Genomic DNA, 24534 nt, shown 5'->3' on the forward strand with positions numbered 1-24534 from the left:
AAACTATTATTTCAAGAAGTTTCATAGTAAAAGGGAAGGGACACACAGTATGGTATTCTAAGGGTATGTTAGGGTCAAGAGAATGTTTATAGGCTACAGAGTTTAAGAAACCACTAGAAAGGGGGAGATGGAAGCTAGTTGAGATGGAAGGGGGATGATGAATGGGGTAAGCACCTGCAAAAAGAAATGAGACGGGCTAGGTTCCAGGGAATTAATAGAGGACCTAATTTTGATGAAGAGGTCATTACCCTTTGAAGACTGGGGCAAATGAGAGAACAGGTAAAACTATAGAAGTCTTTGAACTGTGGAACAGAAAAGATGGAGGAGTTTACAACAAACTGATTTGGTTTATTCAACATGTGAGATGAGTTCATCTACTGAGAACAGATGTGACTAGGATTTGAGGAAAAAAGGATATGCTTTAGATTAGATACTGTGGGCAGCATATTAAGAGTCAGTCAAGGAAACAAAGGAATGCCATCCTGTAATGATAGTCTAACTGACAATAGAGGGACATCAATTTATGGTGGACTTAAGTCTGCAGAACTGTGTAACAATTCTCTAATACTTAAGAGGGAAGAAACTAGACAGTGAGGGTCAACACAAGGGTGGGCTTAGTAAAGTATCGTAGAAAACTCAGTAAGAGTTTTTTAAAGTGAACAACAATGCACATTTGAAGAGGTCACCCATGGTATCAAGACTGGAGAGAGAGAGGATGTTTGAGCAGGGATGATGGCACTGGAAGCCCAGTATCAGCAAACAGATAGTCTTTAGAATTATAGGGATTCAGTGCCAGTGACGTGGCAAAAGTATCCATACAGAAAACTATTAATTAATCATAGGTTATTTGAAATCATACAGATTGTCCAAGCAGCTGTTCCCTTCAGCTGCCTGTATTCTAGATGTTTTATTGATCACCAGCAATAAGATGAATGGAGATGAAACCTACATTAGTCAGTTTTTCAGCAAACCTGGTAAGCAACTTGATGGATCAGAAGACTACAAATTCTCTATTCCAGCCTAGTTAAAATTAGCAAATATTTACTAATGAAATCAATTAGCATTTGTTAAGTACCTACTATGTGCCAGGTCCTGTGCAATGTACTACAGATACAAAATGTTTAAAATGTCTTTAAAATTTTAAATCTGTACTCTCAAGGAGAGACTACATATATAGATGAGGAATATATGAAGAATAAACATAAGGGAATACTTACATTTTACATCAGCTTCTTCTCTATGAGAGCTTACGCTTAAGTGCCAAATGAATGTTATAGATAACAGTATGTTAAATGAGATCAGAGTATTGTTGCCAGCTGCTAGAAACAGGCACTGTTTCATGACTGCTCTTTTTTCTTGGGTTAGAGTATATCTCATATATAAGGGCAAAGACTGTCTTTTACTAAATTTGTGGTTGCGGAGTGGGGGGAGTTTGGTGCCCCTGAAATACTTACAGGTGCATTGATCTTATGTGAACTGAATGTTAAAATGAAGTTTGATAATATATTTGTTGATTTCATTTATCAATTTGATCCATTTAGTGGACATAATTATTAGTTAGCTGTACTACAATGGCAATCTCATCCCCATTGTAGCTCTTGCTAAACAGCACTGCCAAGGGATAAGAAACAAAATCAACAGGTATTACCTGTGCTCGATACTTTACAATCTCAATAAAAGATTTTGAGATATGACAATATAGATGCTTTCCTTGCTGAAACTTAAATTCCATTCCATTCATTCATTCCATAAATTTTACTTAGAGGCATATTAAGCTTTACACTGATACTCAGAAGGATTCAAAGACGACAACACAAGGTCTCTGTCCATAAACACACAACAAATTTTAGCTGAATTTGTTGAAAGAAATCATAATCTGGTGAGGCAATCATGCCCAAATTTAAATTTTAAAAAAGAAAAAGATAAGCAATAAGTTTCATGAAAACAACATGCAAAAATAGTACTCGCCTGTACTCCAAGCATCTCCAATGGAGAATAAAATTGTAAAATTATGAACTGTTAGCTAAAACTACACATTTGTTCCTGTTTTACAAAATTATTAGATCTGAAATATTTACGGTAGCCCATAGTACTATGAAAATTCCATCATTCAACTCCTCTTAATCTCATCGATTTTAAGTTCTTTGCATCTAAAAAGAAGATATATATCTGTATATGGTAAAATACCACAAAAAAGGTTGAAATTGTAAGCAGGGAAAAAGTAACTCTAGAAAGAAGCTCATCACCTAAAAATTCTTTCAAATGACTGTTGGTAATATTCATTAACACTATGTCCTAAATAGTCCCTTAAGAAGTTCACATTCTAAAAGAGGGTGACATGTAAATAATTAGATATACACAAAGGGCAGACATAATATAGATTAAAAGTAATCAACTACTTCTTTATCAACTTTATTTCTACAATTCCTTAAATTTAATGTTCCCCCAATAATTTCTCTTCAATCCCGTAAAGATTTGGTCCCTGCCTCACTTCTTCTCACCATTTTCCTGCTTAGAAAGTGGAAAGCAGTCAATGAATCCTTTTTATCCCTTTACCTCCTAATGTTTATTCTTAAGTTTCCTTTTACAATCAACTTTTAAACTTAATAGGCAATAAACAAATTAGTGTAGGAGGATACCTAAGACATAGTTTAAAACCATCCTTTAAAATGTACTTTTAGTCTACTGTGACAATTAAGAGATCATTAGCATTCTCACCAAGCAGACTAATCACAAGTAAAATCTACAACCAACACAAAAATACCTGCCTCCCCCAAATTAATAAAAAAGAATTAAAGCAAAAGCCCTAATTCTTATTTTATGACAAATATACAGATCACAAATAGGTCATGCACAATTCTTTTAAAATTATCACTCTAATTTTAACATGCCCTGATATCTCAACAATGTAGCTACTAAAATATTAACATGTTAAGCATTTTTAACACGTCCCTATTTAGAGAAGACATGTTCGAAGGGAACCAGCTAAATCACAAAGTTCCTATGATACTTAAAATGTACCAATGTAAAATCCAAATCAGACTTGCACATAAAAAGGTACCATTATAAAGAGGTATGCAGTCTATGAAGGTAAGGATACTATGTATGGAGAAATGAAGACTGGGGACTTCAAGAACTGAGCAGCTGGAATGGGAAAGAATATCTTCAGGCACATAGGATAAGTGGAAAGGGTAGCACAGGGCAACAGGCAAAACAAAGAGTGAAAGAAGAATGTGAAAGGAAGGCTGAGCTCCTCCTCCTGGTTCTCTAAACAGATCTTTGACGAAAGAAAGTTACCTTAATACCCACTCTTTTAAAAACTGAAGGCATTTAAAAAAAAAATCTGATCTTTTCCCCAACTTTTCCTTCTTTCTTTTACTTAAAATTGGGATGCTTCAGATTTCTGCTTTGAACACTAAAAAAAGCCAGGGGTTAAGTAAAGATAAATATAATTTTAAATTAGGAGTGACAGAACTCTGCCCAAAAGTTATTAATATTCTTAACTAGGGCTCTGAGCTACTGTGATTGGACTATGCGGACCTGAGAGTCTTCATACGTCCCTAGTGTGGCATAGATCAGTCACTTAATAAATGCCAGTAGATTAACTGATCCATTATACAAATTAATTTTCCAGGTAAGTAATTACTTAAAATTTCAAACACTTTTGCTGAAAGTATTACTAAAAGGTATTGCATTCTTCATTGCTTTTTTTTTTAATTCATGATTTACTCTTTCACGAAGGCCAACATTGCCACAGAACATATGTGCAACAAGAGGTTCTTGTCTTACTGTCAATACTTGTGATATCTTTTCAATATCACCCTTCTAATCTGCTGTGGTCTGAGAAATCAGTTTAAATAGGACTGTTAAAAATTATTTGTAAATTATTAGTAAATTATTATTATCAACAAATATTTATTAAGTACCTACTATGTGCTGGGAGCTAGCTATATAAGGTTAAAAGCAAAACAATCCTCAAGCAGCTCACATTGTATAAGATGACACACATGCCCATATATAAGTGTATATAAACCACAAACAAGGTAACTTTGAAGAGGATGGCAGTATTGCGAGGGGAGGGAAGAACAGGAATGGGGGAGGAAGGCAGAAGAGCAGGTGGGGAGAAAATGCCTTAGGCTTTCAGGTGGTACTTGACAAAGTCTCAAAGGATTCCAAGAAACTGATGTGAGAAGATATATTACAAACATGAAGAAAGTTAGTGCAAACTCAAAGAAATGAAGAAAGGAATTTTGTGCCAAAGGAATAAGATGACTAGTTTAGCTGGACTGAAGAGAGCCCAGAAGTGCAGTTATGTGTAAAAAGGCTGAAAAAGTGGGAATGGACCAGGTACGGAAGTGTTCTGAATGCTCCAAACGGGAGCATTCATTATATACACTGCATAAAGGTAGAGATGAGCTCAACAGTGGCTACAGCCCTCCTCTAGAACAGGCCTTCTTAAACTGTGGATTGCAAAAGATTTGGCAACAGCAAAAGGTTTCTGAAAATGCAACCACCAAAAATGAATTCAAAATCAAATGTGTAACGAATCCGAGGTGTTTCCGGCAGTTTGCTCATGTTGCACTACAGCCTTGGCTCTGAACACACAACATGCACACTTGCGTAGCCCATGCCATCACACCACACAATGCCGACAAATGCTGCCAGAAACACATTCGAGATTACTGTATGTTATGAATTGCAGTGTTTTCACTGTACATAAAAAGTTTTCTGCTCTTACTGAAACATAAACTTTTAATATTGTCCTACTATCATTCCCAAGCATGTATCAAATTAGTATATCTTTGGATCGCATTGTGTTAGAATGTTTGATTTTTAAAACTGCTATCTCCTTCTGCTATAGAAACATAAGTGTTTAATGGCAGCAAGTAGAGACAAAAACCCTTTAATAATATTTCTCCACCATTACCTCTGTACGTGTATGCAAGTGGGAATATCAAATTTTAAAATTAAGCACAAATGTAATTTCATACACTAAAGCTAGTATTTATTTGAGAAGTTGTTAGCAATATTTATATTTTAGGACAAAAAATTTTTCAGGTATGGGTAAGTGGCTAAATTTAGACATAAGAGGTAAAAATATGGATGACAATGCGGTAGAGTCTTCACTACCAGGTTGTGGGACACCTAAATTGAAAAGAAGATAAGTTGAATCACTTCTGCAATATAGATTTACTTCTAATGATGATGATGGCGTGGGAAAAGCCTCTAAATCCAAGGACTATTTTGAATGATTTTTAAAATCTTCAAATAAAGAAAAAACAATGTTTTGAGAAATTTGTTACTGTCAATGGAAAATATTTACTTGCATCTTATGAAACTTATTTAATTGCAGAAACTAAAAAGCCCTACCCAATAGAGAAGGTCTTGTGTCACCTGCCACTATTAAAATGTCAGTAACAGTTCATGGGAAAAAGTATGGGGATGAAATTTGTAAAGACCAATTCTGGCAGCTTATTACCAGGCTGAAGGGCAACCCAAAGTTTGCAATTCAGTTACATGAAACAAATGATATTTCTAACTCGGCACAGTTACTTTACGTAAGATGTATTTATAAAGGAAGCATGTATGAGGAATTATTGTTTTGTCACCCTTTGAAGGGCATACAAAGAGGGCAAGATATATATCTTAAAGCTGACGAATTTTTCACAAATGAAAGTTTACAGAGGAAAAACTGCATTGGAGTCTGTACAGATGGTGCTGGAGCAATGAGGGGCAGGAATGTTGCATTTGCAGCAAAAGTTGAAGCTGGTGGCAATGATCCGTGGGGAGACACTTGTAGCCAAAGAACATCACCAGAGTTAGATGTGCTACGTGATACTATCAAAATCATTAACTTCATTAAAAGCCATGCCCTTAACAATTGTTTGTTTTCAAAGCTTTGGAAAGACATGGACTCTGATTACAAAAGCTTATCACTACATGCTGAGGTAATGGCAAAATAAACAGATTATGGAATTCAACAGAAATTGAAAGACGAAGTTGCTGTATTTCTGACTGAGTAGAAATCTGATTTTGTTCACTTTTTTAATAACTTATGGCTTTCAAAACTGTTATTTGTCAGATATTTTTGAAAAACTCAGTGATTTAAACATATCACTTAAAGAAAAAAATATAAAATATTTATGTTTAAAGATGAAATTGAAAGTTTTACCAAAAAAGTTAACATATGGAAGAATAGGGTAGAAAATGGTTCTTTAGAAACGTTCACAGGTACAGATGATTTTACAATTGAAAATAGCCTTCTTTTAAGAGTTATAAATTTTCATCTGCATTACCTGGAGACACAGTTTCAGAAATACTTCCTTTCAAATTTTGCTTCTAAAAAATTAAGTTGGGTTCATAAACCATACCAAATTGAAATAAAAAACGTCAGTCTTCTGCCATTGAAAGTTCAAGAAGAATTTGCCGAGTTATCAAGTGACACAGGCTTAAAACTTGAGTTTCCTAAAAAATCATTAAATGAATTTTGGCTTGGGATTAGGATAGAATTTACAACAATTTCTGAAATGGCCTTAAACATTCTTCTGCCGCTTTGTACTACACATTTTTATGAAACACCATTCTCAGCACTGACAAGTTTCCCTGACAAAACAAAAACAAAACAAGCCTGTTACTCTGCAGTAATCATGGATGGCGTCGATGAGCATTTCACATTTGTAAGTTACCAAACAGCAAGCATGACACTGAAGCTCACCTACCACACCAGGCAAGGCAAAGGATCTGAAACAAGAGTGCACCAAGCTGAATCTGTTAGCTATCAAACCCACTATATTCAATCCAGACTCTGCTTCAGCCCTCATACACAATAGGTTCTTTGGGAGCCATGATTACATCAAACCACAGACGGGTTTGGAATGCTATTTCAAACACAAACCAGGTTTAGAAACTCTTTCACTAACCTCCCTCTCTAGACAGGTAGCCTGTGTCAATCGAGGGGTCCAGGTGAATGCTGGAAAGTGTCTCAAGAATGTACTTTGTTCAGGACATTTTCCATGGGGTCTAGCTAAATCCAAAACTCCCAAATGTGTCTTGAGAAAGATCTGAGTCTCTTAAGAACAATTCTAGAAATGACCCGGAATGCTGAAGGGATCTTTAACCTTTAGAAATAAGGACTAAGCAATACTACTAACCAACAAACATTACTTCCCAGGGTTGCTTTGGGAATCATCAAACCAGTATATTTTTAGATATTTTCACTGGTCCTTGGTAAGACCAGGGCAATACCAAAAATAAAACTTCTTAACTCAATACAGAAACAGATATGCTCGATCTTCACTTCATTGGGTTGTCCAGGTTTTCTCAAATTATAGACTACAAAAATGTACGTATACTTACTCAACTAACTATAAGATGGCCCAACACAGGCTGTCAACAAATTGAAAGGGAAGAATTATTTGTATTAGACAAAGTTTACTAGAGAAAATTCAAAATCACAAATCATAAAAGGCTGACCCTAGGCCTGGCCCTCCATCCTCTGTGCTGCCTACCTGCCATTTTAAACAAAATTTTAAGTACTGCATTCTCCCTGAAGCGTTTGCCTCATCTTCTCAGTGAAGTTTTTTTCTCCAATAATACCTACCCACAGTGACTGTCATCTACTTATTGAAGCACATGCTACTTTATATCATAAGTGTGTGTGTGTGTGTGTGTGTGTGTGTACTCCAGCTCCCCAGAGAGATCCTAAGTTCCCTCAATGAAATGAACATGTCTTACATCACTCTATGTGTCAAGAGCTTATATGCATCAGGTAATTCAATAAATAGTAACTGTCAATTGTTGCTGTTGTGGTTTGTCTTTCATTCTAGAAGAGGATCATGTAATCAGGAAGGTGATGTCATGACTTGCAAGTTAAGTGAGGGAAGGCTGTGCCAAGTTACCAGCCTCACCTCCTCCTATGGAGCCCTCTGGGTCCAGTGGCAAGATAACCCATCGGGATGAATGGAGATGGCCCCCATAAGTCTATATAAACAACAAGGAAGGGGGGAGAGGGTGTAGATGGGAATGGCTTACGAATTTCACTCTCATCTGGACTGGTGAGAGGAAGGAAGAATACATACATAAATAGATGCATAGATGCATACACACAGAGTACAGAATACATTCAATTATTTAAAAACATTATTCTGAGAAGGGCTTCACAAGCTTCACCAAACTTCCAAAGGACTCTGACACATAAAAAGGTTAAGAATCTCTCTTCCAGCTCTAAAATAACCCAAACCACAGATTTGCACAAATAAATGATAAGCAAAAAATCTGTTAACCTGTCCCTTCTCTATCTTGAAATTTATTTTAGTTTCTGAATTTGATAGCAATTTCAATATATCTAACATAATAAAGAAATCTCTAAAGGGATTATCAAGTTACACCTATCTGAAATAAACATTCAAAAATAGGTGGAAGAAACCAATTTAGAGCCAAGAGAATGTTCTTTGTAATATGCACACATTCAGTTTACTAAAGTACTATCTGTCTTGAATTATATTATTTGACCTACAGACTTTGTAAAAAGATGTGGGCAATCTACTCAAGTACCAACAAAGTGTGAAGGCAAAAAAATAAAAGCTAGAATACATTTAAAAAAATACTGTATTGTAGACTATGTCAAGGTTAGATAACTTCAAGTGAAAATACCTGTACATAAACTGGCCCATGACAGTTTTTGATTCTTAAAAAAAAAAGTAATTGCATAACAAAGGAAAGCTGTATTTGTTTGTTGGTAGTTTTTAAGGTAGTAAAAGAGAAAGAAAAGTTTATCTTTATTCAATTGGAATTTTTTTAGACAGGCAAAGCAACAAAAACCATGAATAAAACACAGAGGTAACAAAAGTGGTTCACACACTTATTTCAAGCTAAAAGAATTCTTTCTTTGCCATTCAGTCTGTGTGTTCAACTCAACTATAAAAACACATTATAAAAACATTTGTTGAAATCAAATATATTCTACTGAAATCTGAAACGTACTTTAAAATGGAAAATGTATTTTAAAGTAAGGTTCATTCATTTGTCTTATGAATCAAAGAAGTATCAAAAGAGTGAACCCTAGAATGATGATAATCCCTGTCTTCTTCAATGACTTCAAATTATAAAATCACTCTTGTAACACCCCATATTATGACTAGTAGAAAAGCTGTGGTTCACCACTTGAGAGCAACTATACTGAATCAATTTTCACAAGAGTCATAGTTACTAGCACGCTGGTTGTTTTCTTAAACCACATGAAATTTTTTTTTTTCATAAAAACCACATAAGACTGTCAGAAAAAAAAAAACACAAGTTTGTAATGACTGTGGCAGTGCATATTCAGAAAGATAAAAATTGTTCAGAAAACCACACCCCCAAATCTAAAGTTGAGAGTAAAATGTCTATATGGCTTAAAAATGCTGTTTGCCATACCGTATACTATCAATAGGAAGTCACTGCTCAAAAAATATTGATTTCCAGAGTCAATGGACCTTATACAATGAGGTTGTTAAATATCACACATTATATTTATATACAAATTGGGGGTGAGGTGGAGCAGACAAGAATCCTTTAAAACATCCACCCACACCCATACGCAATCTATGCAGTTCTACACCACTATTGTTGGTGGAAATAGCTAATAACAGTATTTTTGGAGAAGCAACCAATATCCGTTCTACTAGAAAAATTCAGATAAAAGATACACATCACTTACACAGTTCAAATGCTTCCGAAATATGTATACGCTGAAATCTGTAATTAACCTAAATGAAGAGTTTGCTCCTTAAAGGAAAATTATCTTGTTTTTTATGTGAAAAGTTCATAGTAAAGAATTCTCTTTCCACTGTGCCAATTTATCTGTTGAGCAAATCCAGATATTCACCATAGCTACTGTAAGTGAGATAAATGTATAACACCTTCTTACCTACTGTTAATACCCAGGTAGTGATATAGAGGGAATGATAACAAAACTCAGTACAAGAAAACATCTTTAGCACAAATAATCCATAATACTTTGCAAGAACAAAGGTGCCTGAAAACTCTTCATTGCCACACCAAGAAAGACTGAAATAAAAGCAGCAGATATACTCTAGGGAAAAGTGAAGACTTCAGAAGGATGATCAGGAAGAATAAGAGATAATATTCAAACGCAAAATATTAACTTTGAAAAAATAAAAGAAGCTGATTTGCGCTTGTAAAAATGGTGAGATATTTACTGGCATGAGAAATGAAAATTTTAAAGGAGAAAAAGATTAGATTCACGTATGTCTCGTTACTCAAAATGGAGGGACCCAAGTGAAGATGACAAAACGACACAGGGACTCCTTTGAAAAGGCAGGAAAAAAGGCAAGAGGGAGATAATTTTATACTTTATTACTCCCTCCCAAGACTATACAGTCAGACTACACACTAAGGTGCTCAACTACATAGGGCCAGATCTATACCAGAGCACAGAAGAGGCAGTTATTTTGGACTTCTTGTTAAGTAGTGAATCACCGATGTCAACTGGGTCAAAATATATAAATCATAGGTCTAATCATGCCCCAACATATGTAATGACAAAGGAACTACTTGAGTGTAAATGTGTTACTGAAACTGCTACAGAAGCACATGTGTATTTGACTTCTAAGATGGATACAAAAATGAATATATTTCTCACAAAAGTGACAAAGATGAAGACTTTTTCTCATTTCAAATTAGCATGGGAATGATCATGCCCACATGGAATGATGTTATTTCGTTCTAAACTGGTTACTCAAATTCTTAGATACACCAAATCTGAAGTTGATTTGCCTCCCCAAAGAGGTACAGTGGAGAACCTCAGGTCAGGTACAAAGGTAACTGACTAACTTTCCTCTTTTTAATAAGCCCAAATCCTAACATAAGAACACATGAAATTCCAAAATGCCATTTTAGGAAAATATGCTGTGCAAGTATACTGCATAAAACTAAATCTGCTCTGTAGTAATAATACTGATTCTTGATCTTGCATCTGCATTATACTCCAGGGCCAGCAGTATCACTCTCCTCTTCCTTTATATCTGTTTTTTTCTCCCATGAAAAACAGGTTGTGTTCTAAGTTTTATATTCATCTTCCACAATGATCACTTACGTTGTTGATTTCGCTTGTCACTGGCATTTTTCAAAGGGAGGCACACAGGACAGTCATGCCTTGTGCAATTCTTCCAATGGGAGATGATTTGTCGAGAAGATGCACAGTGGGCAACTATGACAAGAAAAACAATGAAATGTTATTTTACAACTCAAATTTTAACCTTTACTTTATATTTAATTGCAAAGGTTTCAACAAAAATGTAAATATGGATATGTTTCAGTTCTTGCAGCACTGCACTCACCAATCACTAGACAAAGATTCCACATTAAAACTATCAAAAGTTAATGAGCATTTATTGATTCTTAGTACCTTCTACCCCCTTTGCCACCAAACTCTGCCACTATCAATGCTGAAGCAGAAGGCAGTCCACAGAGTACTGAGGGTCATTTTGTACTTTTTATATCTGTTACATGGGTTGCCACACACAAAAAATGTATAAATTAGTGGTCAGCCTTCTGGTGATGAGGCACATGGGAATGAGCTAACTGGGTCCTTAGACAATAGACACACACAGTCTAATTACCAAGCCCATACTTAGAGGCACACCTCCAAATCACTAAAAGTACTAGATTCAGATGTCTGTGAATTAAACCAGAAGACAAAGAAGTTGACATTGAATAAAAGGTCAGCTAAAAGCTTCTCTTCAGAGAGGCAAGTTAATATTACTGGTTTCATTTGCATCCAAAGACACTATTTCATGGAATGCATGGGATCTACTCGGCATTTAATAAAATAGTTCAAAATTAACAGGCTACCATGAAGATATTTGCAGCTTTTAACCCAACATATAATGTAGCAGATGAAAAGGTAGAAAAGTTACAAATAATTTGCAAAGACCCTCTGACTTAAGCCAGCATAGCCTGATATTCAATAATTTCAAGGTAAAGGTGAGTCCAGGGGAAGAAAAAATATTGTAAAATATGGCTCAGGAACAAAAAATAAAAAAAGATTTGTATATTGCTCAGAAAAGTTGCATCTGTAAATCATAAATATTTTCTTTAAGAATAGATTTGGAACGGACTCAGACTATAGAAACTTTTTTTTGGTGACAAAGAAGATTAAAACATACAGAAGAAGTCAACAACAAAGTCATAGAGCCTGTATCAAAAGCCTCCAAGAAAAATGTGAATTGGTCTCAGTCCATGGAAGAGCTCAAAAAGGATTTGGAAAAGCAACTAGGAGAAGTAGAGGAAAAACTGGGAAGAGAAATGAGAGTGATGCAAGAAAATCATGACAAACAAGTCAATGGCTTGCTAAAGGAGACCCAAAAAAAATACTGAAGAAAATAACACCTTAAAAAATAGACTAACCCAAATGGCAAAAAAGCTCCAAAAAGCCAATGAGGAGAAGAATGCCTTGAAAGGCAGAATTAGCCCAATGGAAAAGGAGCTCCAAAAGACCACTGAAGAAAATACTACCTTAAAAATTAGATTGGAGCAAGTACAGGCTTAGTGACTTTGAAAAATCAAGAAATTATAAAACAGAACCAAAAAAAAAATGAAAAAATGGAAGACAATGTGAAATATCTCACTGGAAAAACCACTGACCTGGAGAATAGATCCAGGAGAGATAATTTAAAAATTATTGGACTACCTGAAAGCCATGATCAAAAAAAAGAGCCTAGACCTCATCTATCAAGAAATTATCAAGGAGAACTGCCCTGATATTCTAGAGCCAAAGGGTAAAATAGAAATTGAAAGAATCCACTGATTGCCTCCTGAAAAAGATCCCCCAAAGAAAACTCCTAGAAATATTGTCACCAAATTCCAGAGCTCCCAGATCAAGGAGAAAATACTGCAAAGCAGCCAGAAAGAAACAATTTCAGTATTGTGGAAACACAAACAGGATAACACAAGATTTAGGCAGCTTCTACATTAAGGGATTGAAGGACTTGGAATATGATATTCCAGAGGTCAAAGGAGCTAGGATTAAAACCAAGAATCACCTACCCAGCAAAACTGAGTATAATACTCCAAGGCAAAATAAGGATTTTCAATAAAATAGAGGACTTTCAAGCTTTCTCAGTGAAAAGACCAGAGCTGAATAGAAAATTTGACTTTCAAACACAAGAATCAAGAGAAGCATGAAAAGGTAAACAAGAAAGAGAAATCACAAGGGACTTAGTAAAGTTGAACTGTTTTGTGTACATTCCTACAAGGAAAGATGATGTTTGCAATTCATGAGACCTTTCTCAGTATTAAGGTAGTTAAAGGGAATATACATATATATAGACTGAGGTCAGTTGAATATGAAGGGATAATATATAAAAAATATAAAATTAAGGGGTGAGAGAGGAATATATTGAGAGAGAGAAAGGGAGAGATAGAATTGAGTAAATTTATCTCACATAAAAGTGGCAAGAAAAAACAGTGCTGTTGGAATGGAAGAGGGAGCAGATAAGGGAAAATGAGTGAATCTTGCTCTCATTGGATTTGACCTAAGGAACAAATAACATACACACTCAATTGGGTATCTTACCCTACAGGAAAACAGGGGGGAAGGAGGGGTGTTAGAATGGAGGGCAGATCAGGGGAGGAGGTAATCAAAAGCCAACACTTTTGAAAAGGGGCAGGTTCAAGGGAGAAAACTGAATAAAGGGGGACAGGATAGGAAGGAGGGAAATATAGTTAGTCTTTCACAACATGATTATTGTGGAAGTGTTTTGCATACTGATACATGTGTGACTTAGTTGAATTGCTTGCCTTCTTAGGGAGGGGGGGTGAGGAGGGAAGAGGGGAGAGAATTTGGAACTCAAAGTTCTAAAAGCGGATGCTCAAAAAAAAAAGTTGTTTTTGCATGCAACTGGGAAATAAGATATACAGGCAATGGGGTATAGAAATCTATCTTGCCCTATAAGAAAATAAGGGGAAAGGGGATGGAGTGGGGGGAGAGTGGGGTGACAGAAGGGAGGGATGACTGGGGAATAGCAATCAGAATATATGCCATCTTGGAGTTGGGGGAAGGGTAGAAATGGGGAGAAAATTTGTAACTTGAAATCTTGTGGAAATCAATGTTGAAAGCGAAAAATATCAACTAATAAAATATGCAAAAATATGAAAAAAAGAATACAGTTTCAAAGTGCTGGAAGATAAAAAGAACAGCTATAAATATTAAATTCACTATCTTTATAATAGGCAAGAAACAAATGATTACTGCGTATATCAGAATCAGCTGTGTATAGTCAAGTCAGACTCAGTGTAAACGCCAGCATCAATACCAAACTAGAAGACACTATAGGAGATTATATCAGTTCCAGCTAGACCTATTTTTAAAAGCTGTCAACTTGGAAAAAATGGGAAATGGGCCAATGCAAAGACACTGCTGCCACAATCTCTGAGAGAAATGTAAACAATGCAAAACAGAGGCTAAAAGATGCAAGAAACTCCTCAGACCAACAGAAATATGAGGAAAGACGTGGTAGCCAAAGCAACACTAGTTTTGTTTAGCAAAATTTTATGACAGAGAACTGATGGAATATTACATCATTTTCCCAAATAGTAAAAAGCAGCTAAAGAGAAAACAACTAAACAACATGTATTTATTAAGTGCTCACTATGTGCCAACTAAAGATATAAATAAAAAGTCAGTGTCCTCAAAGAGCACAACTTCAAATGGGGGAGACAACATGAACATAAATACATACATAAAAGACACATACGGAGAGAGCAAGCAATCAGAAACATGAGGGAGATAGCGAAAATATAGCAAAAATTTCATTTTTGGTTGCATCTTGAAGAACGCCAGAGATTTTATGAAGCAGAGGTAAGCAGGGAAAGCATTCCAAGCATAGGAGACAGACAGTGTAAAAGCACAGTGAAAGAAGAAGGCATAGTGTGTGTGAGGAGCAGAAGTAGGCCTCTCTGGCAACACCACAGAAAGCATGGAGAAGAGTATGTAAAAGAGTGAAAAGACAGGAAGGATCAATGAATAGATTAACAGAATAGAGTACACACACAATTTACAGCAGCAAATAAACATAATAACCCTGTATTTGACAAGTGTGAAGACTTAAGATTTTGGGATAAGAATTCATTATTTGGTAAAAAATTGTTGGGAAAACTGTAAAGCAATATGGCAGAAACTGGGCATAGATCAGTATCTTATACCATTTACCAAGATGAGGTCAAAATGGATACACGACCTAGATATAAAGAGAGATTACAAGAAAATTAGAGGAACATGGAACATAGTACTTATCATACTTAGGGATAAGTGAACAATTTACGAACAAGAGATATAAAGCAAAGTTAGGTATAAAATTGATAATTTCGATTACATTAAATTAAAAAGTTCTTGTACAAATGAAACAAATGTAGGCAACATCAAAAGTGGGAAAAATTTCATAGACAACTTATCAGATAAAGGTCTAATATGTAAAATATATAAAGAACTTTGTCAAATCTATAAGAATACTAGCCATTCCCCAACTGACAAATGGTCAAAGGATATGAACAGGCAATTTTTCCATTAAGATATCAAAACAATTTATAGTTATATGAAAAAATGCTCTAAATCATTATTGATTAGAGAAATGCAAATTAAAACAAACTTGAGATACCATTTTACACCTACCAAACTGGCTAAAATGATAGAAGAGGAAAGTGACAAATGCTGAAGGGGATATGGAAAAATTGGGACACTAATTCATTATTGGTGGAATTGTGAAATGATGCCATCATTTTGCAGAGCAAACTGGAATTATGCCCAAAGAGTTATTAAACTACCTATACCTTTGACCCAGCAATACTACGACTACATCTATTTCCAAAGATGATTAGGGAAAAAGGAAAAGAACCTCTATATTCTACCACATTTATAGCAGCTCTCTTTGTGGTAACAAACAACTGAGTATTTCAGGGCTTCCTATCCACTGGGGAATGGCTAGACAAGTTGTGATATATAATTGTGATGGAATACTACTGTGCTATAAGAAATAACGAGCTCCTAAATTACTACTGATTAGAGAAATGCAAATCAAAACAACTCTGATGTTCCACATTATACCTATCAGATTGGTCAACATGACAAAACATGAAAATGATAAATGTTGGAGAAGATGTGGGAAAACTGGAACATTAATGCATTGTTGGTGGACTTGTGAACTGATCTAACCATTCTAGACAGCAATTTGGAACTATGACCAAAGGGCTATAAAACTGTGCATACCCTTTGACCCAGCAATACCACTTCTAGGGCTGTATCCCAAAGAGACCATAAAAACAGGAAAAGGACCCACATGTACAAAAACATCTATAGCAGCTCTTTTTGTGATGGCCACGAATTGGAAATTGAGGGGATGTCCATCAATTGGGCAATGGCTGAACAAGTTCGTGGTATATGAATGCAATGGAATACTACTGTGCTATAAGAGATGATGAGCAAGTGGACTTCAGAAAAACCTGCAAAGATTTCTATGAACCGATGCTGAGTGAAATGAGCAGAACCAAGAGAACACTCCACAGTTACAGCCACACTGTGCAATGACTGACTTTGATAGACTTAGCTCTTCTCAGCAATGCCAGGATCTAAAACAACTCCAAAAGACTCATGATAGAAAATGCTCTCCACATCCAGAGAAAGAACTTTAGAGTATGAATGTAGATGGAAGCACACTATTTGCTCTCCTTTTCTTTTGGTGTTTTGTTGTTTCTACTTTCTCGTGATTTCTCCCATTAGTTCTAATTCTTCTTTACGTCATGACTAATGTGAAAATGTTTAATATGAATGTATATGTAGAGCCTAAATGAGATTGCATGCCGGAAAGGAAGAAAATTTGAAACTCAAAACCTTATTGAAGTAAATGTTGAAAACTTAAAATGAATTATTAAAAAAGAAATTAGCTCAATGATCTTAGAAAAGCATGGAAAGTCTTACACAAAATAATGAAGAGTGAAATGAGCAGAACCAAGAGAATACTGTACATAATAATAGCAATACTGTTTTAAGAACGACTGAGTAAAAAAATTATTTTGACTATTATAAATACCCAAATAAACTCTAAAGGACATATGAAGAAAGATGCTGTCTGCATTCAGAGAAAGAAGTGAAAAACAGAAGTATGTACAGAATAATTTTACACATATAAACCTAATTATGTCTAATGGTGGCCAGGGCCAGGGGGAGAAAGAAGAAAAAAGGAAAACAAAAAAAGAAAAATGATCATTTTGTGGTACATTTGAAAGGAATGGCGAGTTGTACACAGGAGATTTGCAGTTTCACAGGCAATCAGCTTTTTTACTCTTCTATGTTATGGAAATGCTTGTTTATTCCATAAATTAAAAATGAAAAATATTTTTAAAAAAGGAATATAGAGTGGAGTAAGAGCCAGGGGGAGAGCTAAACAGTATTTACATTATAAAGACAAAAAAAAAAACTTTGAAAAGACTGAAGAACTACAATCAATAAGTGACCAATCACTCTTCCAAAGGATCAATGATAAACTCAAAAAGCAAAATAAGATACATTTTTAGACATGGTCATGGGAATTTATTTTGCTTATCTATGCATATTTATCACAAGGGTTTTGGTTTTCTTTTGTTGAATGGGAAGTGGTTGTGGGAAAGAAAACAATCACTTCTTATTGAAAAAAAATTAATTTAAAAAATTTAACCAATCCCTTTATGCACAAATATATATATGTGTATACACACACACACACACACATACATATATATATAATACATTCAATTCAACAAGTAAGGGTCTACTATGTGCTAGGAATATAGTTAACAGTCACCTTCCTCAAGTACTTACATTCTACCACAGGGAAAACGCTACACATAAAAGTAGGTGTATACTAAAGGTATATATTGAATACATACAAAGCAGGTTTTTTATTAGGGGTGTGGTACATAGAAGGAGAGAAAACAGTAATAATTTAGTGGATTTTGAAAGGTTTCCTGGGTTGTGTTTTGAAGAAGTTGGAAGAGTCTACAAAGTGGAGATAAAGAAGGAAAGTAGTTCAGACATGAGGGACACAGTATACTATGCAAAGGCATAAAGGTGAATGCCACATATGGAAACCAATAAGTAATCCAGGAGTCATAGGCATTTAATTTGCAAAGGCAGGTCACAGCCTGATGGTAAAGGGCTTCCAAAGGCAGAAAGAAATATTTGTTATGTAATCCTACCTTTTTTTCTGCAGGGGGGAAGGCAAGGCAGTTAGGATTAAGTGAGTTGCCCAAGGTCACAGTAGTAAAGTGACAGGTCTCTGAGGCCGTATTTGAACTCAGGTCTTCCTGACTCCAGGGCCAGTGCTCTATTCATTATACCACCTAGCTGCCCCTCATGTTATCCTAGAAGTAATGGAGAGCCACTGAAGCTTCGTGGGACAGGGAGTCAGACCTTTGTCTTTAGCAATACGAGTTGACAGGGAAAAACTAGAGCCTAAAAAGATGGTGGTATCCTGGGCAAAAATAAGGAAGTTTGGATTTGGGGGTGGGTCGAGGGCAGAAGTTAAGGGCTCTGTTTTTGACATACAGAATTTCAGATGGCTATGGATCATTCAAGTGAAACATCCAATAGAAAGTTGAACAACTGGAGCTCTACAGAAAGCAAGGTTAGAGGAAAAGACTTGAGAGACATCTGAATGGAGTTGATAACTAAACCCACAGGAACTCTTAAGTTCACTAACACAGTACATAGTGAAAAGGATCCAAAATGTCAAGAGTAACCTTTACACAAACATGAAAGGAGGTGTCTTATTTCACAAATGACTTTCCACAATAGATCACATATTCATAGTCACACAAGGAACAGAGGCAGGGACAATTGAAGAACCTGCCAGGCATATCTGTTAACTGCCCCACCAACCCAAGACTCAGTAGAATAAGTCTTTAAAAATTCTTATTAAATGTCTCCTATATGTTAACCTTCAAGTTTCGCAATCCATAGATTATCAATATTAACTGAGCCATTAAAAAAAGAGGAAACACATTCACCAAAAAATGGTTCTGGCTGGCCAGTGTCAAAAGAAAACGTATTGCACAAAAAAAAAATAGGAGGTGTCCCTACTGATGGAGAGATTCTATTGGTCTTATTGTACTGATTACAACAAGCCCTGGAAAAACATAGCACTTCTTCAATGAAACCCATGTAATTTAGGTAACTTGCCATTTTTTAAGACTAGCCTGGTCATCTATACCAGGCAAAACAAAGTGGTTGATGGATTCAAATTGTCTGGATTAGCACACGCAATCTGATGGAAAGTACTGAATTTATACATATATCTTATACATATATCTTAGATGCTACAAATGGATAATGAACTAGATCCAGAAAAGAAAGGGGGAGGTTGGGTCAGATTGCATTAGGAAAACTATATATCCAGTGAGAGTAAGATGCTGTTTACTGTCTCAAAAAGTACATCTATATTCACAATTCTGATATATGATTGAAAAGCATGGATCATCATCCCCTACAATAATAAAAATTATAGGTGATCAAAAACAGGACAAAAATATAGATAGTAGGTATATGAATGCTATCGTGATTATCTACACTGTAAAAGATAAAGGACAAACAAGATCAGCTTACTGTGCTTGTTTGTGGCAGAAGTAAGGAATAATACATGGACCACTTAAATATTGTATTGATATTATTGGTGAATCATTCAGTTGTGTTTGACTCCTAGTGACTCCATTTGGAGTTTTCTTGGCAGACACTGGCATGGTTTGCCATTTCCTTCTCCAGCTCAGTTTTATAGATGAGGAACCGAGGCAAAGAGGGCTAAGCGACCTGCCCAGGGTCACAAAGTTATTAAGTATCTGGGGCTAGATTTCAACTGAGGAAGATGAGTCTTCCTGATTCCAAGCCCAGTGCTCTATCCATTGGGCCACCTAGCTGCCACTAGTGAAGTGAATACCCAAACAAATAAGACCACAAATCTAAGTTTCCATAAAGATACAATAGCAATGAAATTTCTAATTAAGAAAAACCAGGTAAACCTCAACTGACACAAAGAATGTACTACAAGAGTTTATAAGCCAGGTGTCTGAAACCAAGCACTTAATTTCCCATGAAAACATTACAAACAGCACTTGGGTTCAGCCCAACAAAACCCAATTTCTATTGTTAAATAAATAACTGAGACGTTGAGCATCTCCAATGAAGAACAGCACCAAACAACACCATCACACTGCTATCAAATAAAACATAGTGAAAAAACATCATTCTGAAGAAATCTTTAAAAATTGATCTTGAGTGGCGGGATTTAAGGAAATGCAGAATGAAGTAAAGAATTATAGGTAAATTCTGAGCATTGCTCATATGCCTGACAAACATGATTAGATCACAAACAGAAACGATAGAAAGGGATAGAGAAGGAGCAAGGGAGGAAGGGGAAATTAAAAAATGGGCAGTGAGGGAGAAGAAATTTTCTCAAATCAACTGCTCAAGAGTTAAGACAGAAAGGAAGGTAAATATTTGTGTACATGTGAGATAACTACTTCATGTAAAACTGACTGAACTTTAAAAAGAAAAATGCAGCTAGCTGGCACAGCAGATAGAACACTGAAGCTGGACGTAGGAAGAGTTTAGTTTAAATTCAGCCTTAGACACTTCCTAGCTATGTGACCCTGAGCAAGTCATTTAACCTGTTTGCCTCAGTTTCCTCCTCTGCAAACTAGGGATAAAGATAGCAACTACTCTAGGATTGTTGTGAGGATCAAATGAGACAATATTTCTAAAGTGCTTAGCACAGTACCTGGCAAATAATAGGTTGTATATAAATGTGAGCTGTGAGGTCTAATGATGACAGGAAAATTGAGGGAGTGAAACTAAGAAGGTCCCCTTAAAAAGGAAAAAAAAAACTGGGTGAGAAAGACAGGTATAAGATCCACCCACAGCCAGCACCCAGAAAGCTGCCAACAGCATAGGTTCTTTGATGTGCTTAACTAAGGAAAGCAAAATTAAGGGGTTGGCAAGGTCACTTTAATTCAGCATACAAATATCTTTCACTTAGTTCAGAGGAAAAAGCCAGCACCCTGAACTTCAGAACAAAATACAAACAAATTACAAACATCAACAGACAGACCATGTCTGATTCAAATCCCAATACATAGTTACCAGAGTCCAACAAAGTCTCAGCATCCGGGTTTAGAAGCTGGAGGGCTCCTTAGCTACAGCTGCCCAGAGTCTCCTCATCAACACCATCTCCAGAGCCCTGCACAAATGGCTCTATCCTCCCTTCTTACAGGGCTTCAGATGTCATCAAACGGCGTCTGAATGACCAGAGCTTATTGGTTCTTGAGTTGGCCCCTCCCCTTAAGACCCTGGGAGGTTCACATCCACAGATTAGGTTAACACCTAATAGGGCATGGCTCTGGAGTTAGCACCTCCCCTTAGCAAGCCCCACCTTGGGCCCCACCCCAGTCACCAATACACACCCACATAGGTTCCACACCTAATAGGGGTTTGGGTCTGGGGCTTAGCACCTAGTAAGGCTCAATGAAATACACTGAATTACTCAAAACAAAAGCCAAACACTTCAATCACTTGTTGAACTAAGTGCTAAGGAGTCCACTTTGCTTACCAACACAACTTGTTATTTAATACTTAGCAAAATTAGCTTACCAGGATGTTTGATGGTTGTCTGAAGAGGGGAGGGGGGCCAATCTAGGACAAGATACATAAGGGCAGCTGGGTTTATATATTCAAGATATTTAAAGATCAAATGTTCACAATTTGGATTAAGGTCAATCATTCAATAGAAAATTCATGACCTCTACACCCTGATAAACACAATGTTGCAAAGATAACAAACAAAATTTGTGATAAAGAAGCTAACAACATACACATGCCCTGTGTCCTCATGTTAATTATATAAAAATAGGAGGCTACTGAAATAGTATTCCAGAAGGCAGGTACTTAAAATACAATGTCCTATAGGAACTTCCCATGATGACCCTCAGAAACTATGTCTCATTCTCCTACCCAGCAGCTAATTATTATAATGGTATCTGCTACCTACTGTCAAGAATACAGAAACATCTGTATTGCAAAAACATCTGCCTGGGCTACTTCACATAAGGAAAAACAATTCACGGCAACTTTCTTGCAAGTGGGATTTTAGAAGAATGCACTTACCCTGACAGGCTTTCCCAGCCTGACAATGCGTCATGTGATTTAAAACATTTTTCATGGTTCGACAGTGTGGGAGAGAACAGGCCCGAACCTCTCCGTTTGCTTGTTCTCGTCGCTGACATTTATGAGCATGAAGCAGGAGAACCAGCTGCTGTTGTATCAGTTTGCGTTTCTCGGGATCCGCAGTAGGTCCGGTTGCCATCGCTTGTGTTTGTACAATTCCTACCGGCTGTACCTGTGTTTGAATCTGAGACTTAAAAAAAAGAAAAAAATTAATGAGTAAAGGTTAAAATTGATTTAAAAAGGTATAATCACCAAGTATTGAGGTCAAATTGATTACATCATAACCTTTCTTCACAAGTGGCTTTAAAAAACTTGACTACTTGTCATATTCAGTTTGCTAACAGGTATAAAAGGAGAGACTGTTTAGGCTGCTGTTTTTGTCTGCATTAACACCTAATATTGGATAGATAAATGGGTATATGTCTCTTTTCTGATAAAATACACAAAATGATATAAAAATAAAAACTTTTTACTTAGTCATACAACAATACATAATTAAAAAAACACAAACTGCTAAAATAAAATAAACGGAAGCATTTTAACAATTATCTGTAAAAAAAAATGTATCACAAATGTTTTCTGCTCATAAAAGGTTTAAATGAGATAATTTATCAGTCTTTTCAATTTTTATCAAAGTACTACCAAATATCATTATCTTCTGAAAAATGATTACAGTGATTGAGATGAAGGGAATTTAAATTTCCATGAAAGGAATTTCCAATATTTTTTAGTCAGTATTTACTTATTACTTTTAGTTTTCAGCACTGATTTCCACAAGAGTTTGAATTACAAATTTTCTCCCCATTTCTACCCTCACCCCACAGATGTCATATATTCTGATTGCACCATTCCCCAGTCAGCCCTCCCTGCTGTCAACCCACTCACCCCATCCCCCTTTCCCTCACTTTCTTGTAGGGCAAGATAGATTTCTATGCCCCACTGCCTGTATATCTTATCTGCTAGTTGCATGCAAAAACTTTTTTTTTGAACATCTGCTTTTAAAATTTTGAGTTCCAAATTCTCTCCCCTCTTCCCTCCCCACCCACCCTCCCTAAGAGGGCAAGCAATTCAACAAATGCCACACGTGTATCATCATGCAAAATCCTTCCACAATACTCATGTTATGAAAGACTAACTATATTTTGCTCCTTCCTATCCTATCCACCTTTATTCAATTTTCTCCCTTGACAATGTCCCTTTTCAAAAATGTTTGCTTTGGATTACCTCCTCCCCCTATCTGCCCTCCTTTCTGTCGTGCCCCCTTTTTTATCTCTTTCCTCCTTCTTTCCTGTGGGGTAAAATACCCAATTCAGTGTGCATGTTATTTCCTCCTCAGGTCAAATCCAATGAGAGCAAGATTCACTCATTCCCCCTCACCTGCCCCCTCTTCTCTTCCAACAAACTGCTTTTTCTTGCCATTTTTATGTGAGACAATTTACCCCATTCTATCTCTCTCTTTCTCCCTCTCTCAATAAATATATTCCTCTCTCATCCCTTAATCTGATTTTATTTTTTTAGATATCCTTCCTTCATATTCAAATCACCGTGTCCTCTGTCTGTATATATATATATACACGTATGTATGTATGTATGTATGTATGTATGTATGTATGTATGTATGTATATTCCCTTCAGCTACCCTAATACTGAGGTCTGATGAATTATACACACCATCTTTCCATGTAGGAATGTAAACAAAACAGTTCGACTTTACTAAGTCCCTTGTGATTTCTCTTTCTTGTTTACCTTTTCATGCTTCTCTTGATTCTTGTGTTTGAAAGTCAGATTTTGTATTCAGCTCTGGTCTTTTCACTGAGAAAGCTTGAAAGTCCTCTATTTTATTGAAAATCCTTATTTTGCCTTGGAGCATGATACTCAGTTTTGCTGGGTAGGTGATTCTTGGTTTTAATCCTAGCTCCTTTGACCTCTGGAATATCATATTCCAAGTCCCTCAATCCCTTAATGTAGAAGCTGCCTAAATCTTGTGTTATCCTGTTTGTGTTTCCACAATACTGAAATTGTTTCTTTCTGGCTGCTTTGCAGTATTTTCTCCTTGATCTGGGAGCTCTGGAATTTGGTGACAATATTTCTAGGAGTTTTCTTTGGGGGATCTTTTTCAGGAGGCAATCAGTGGATTCTTTCAATTTCTATTTTACCCTTTGGCTCTAGAATATCAGGGCAGTTCTCCTTGATAATTTCTTGAAAGATGAGGTCTAGGCTCTTTTTTTTTGATCATGGCTTTCAGGTAGTCCAATAATTTTTAAATTATCTCTCCTGGATCTATTCTCCAG

General features: G+C 36.1%; 1 protein-coding gene across 1 annotated transcript in view; it reads right to left on the reverse strand.

Moving 5' to 3' along the window:
* LOC118831926 (CREB binding protein) overlaps nt 1-24534 on the reverse strand; it is a 169090-nt gene that overhangs the window by 67735 nt on the left and 76821 nt on the right. The window contains exons 4-5 of the mRNA XM_036739408.1: nt 22184-22433; nt 11096-11209 (exon numbers count right to left, since the gene is read on the reverse strand). Coding sequence (XP_036595303.1) covers nt 11096-11209; nt 22184-22433 — 364 coding nt within the window. The remainder of the gene's footprint in view (nt 1-11095; nt 11210-22183; nt 22434-24534) is intronic.

This window comes from Trichosurus vulpecula, chromosome 9 (genome assembly GCF_011100635.1).
Source record: "Trichosurus vulpecula isolate mTriVul1 chromosome 9, mTriVul1.pri, whole genome shotgun sequence".
Lineage (NCBI taxonomy): Eukaryota > Metazoa > Chordata > Mammalia > Diprotodontia > Phalangeridae > Trichosurus > Trichosurus vulpecula.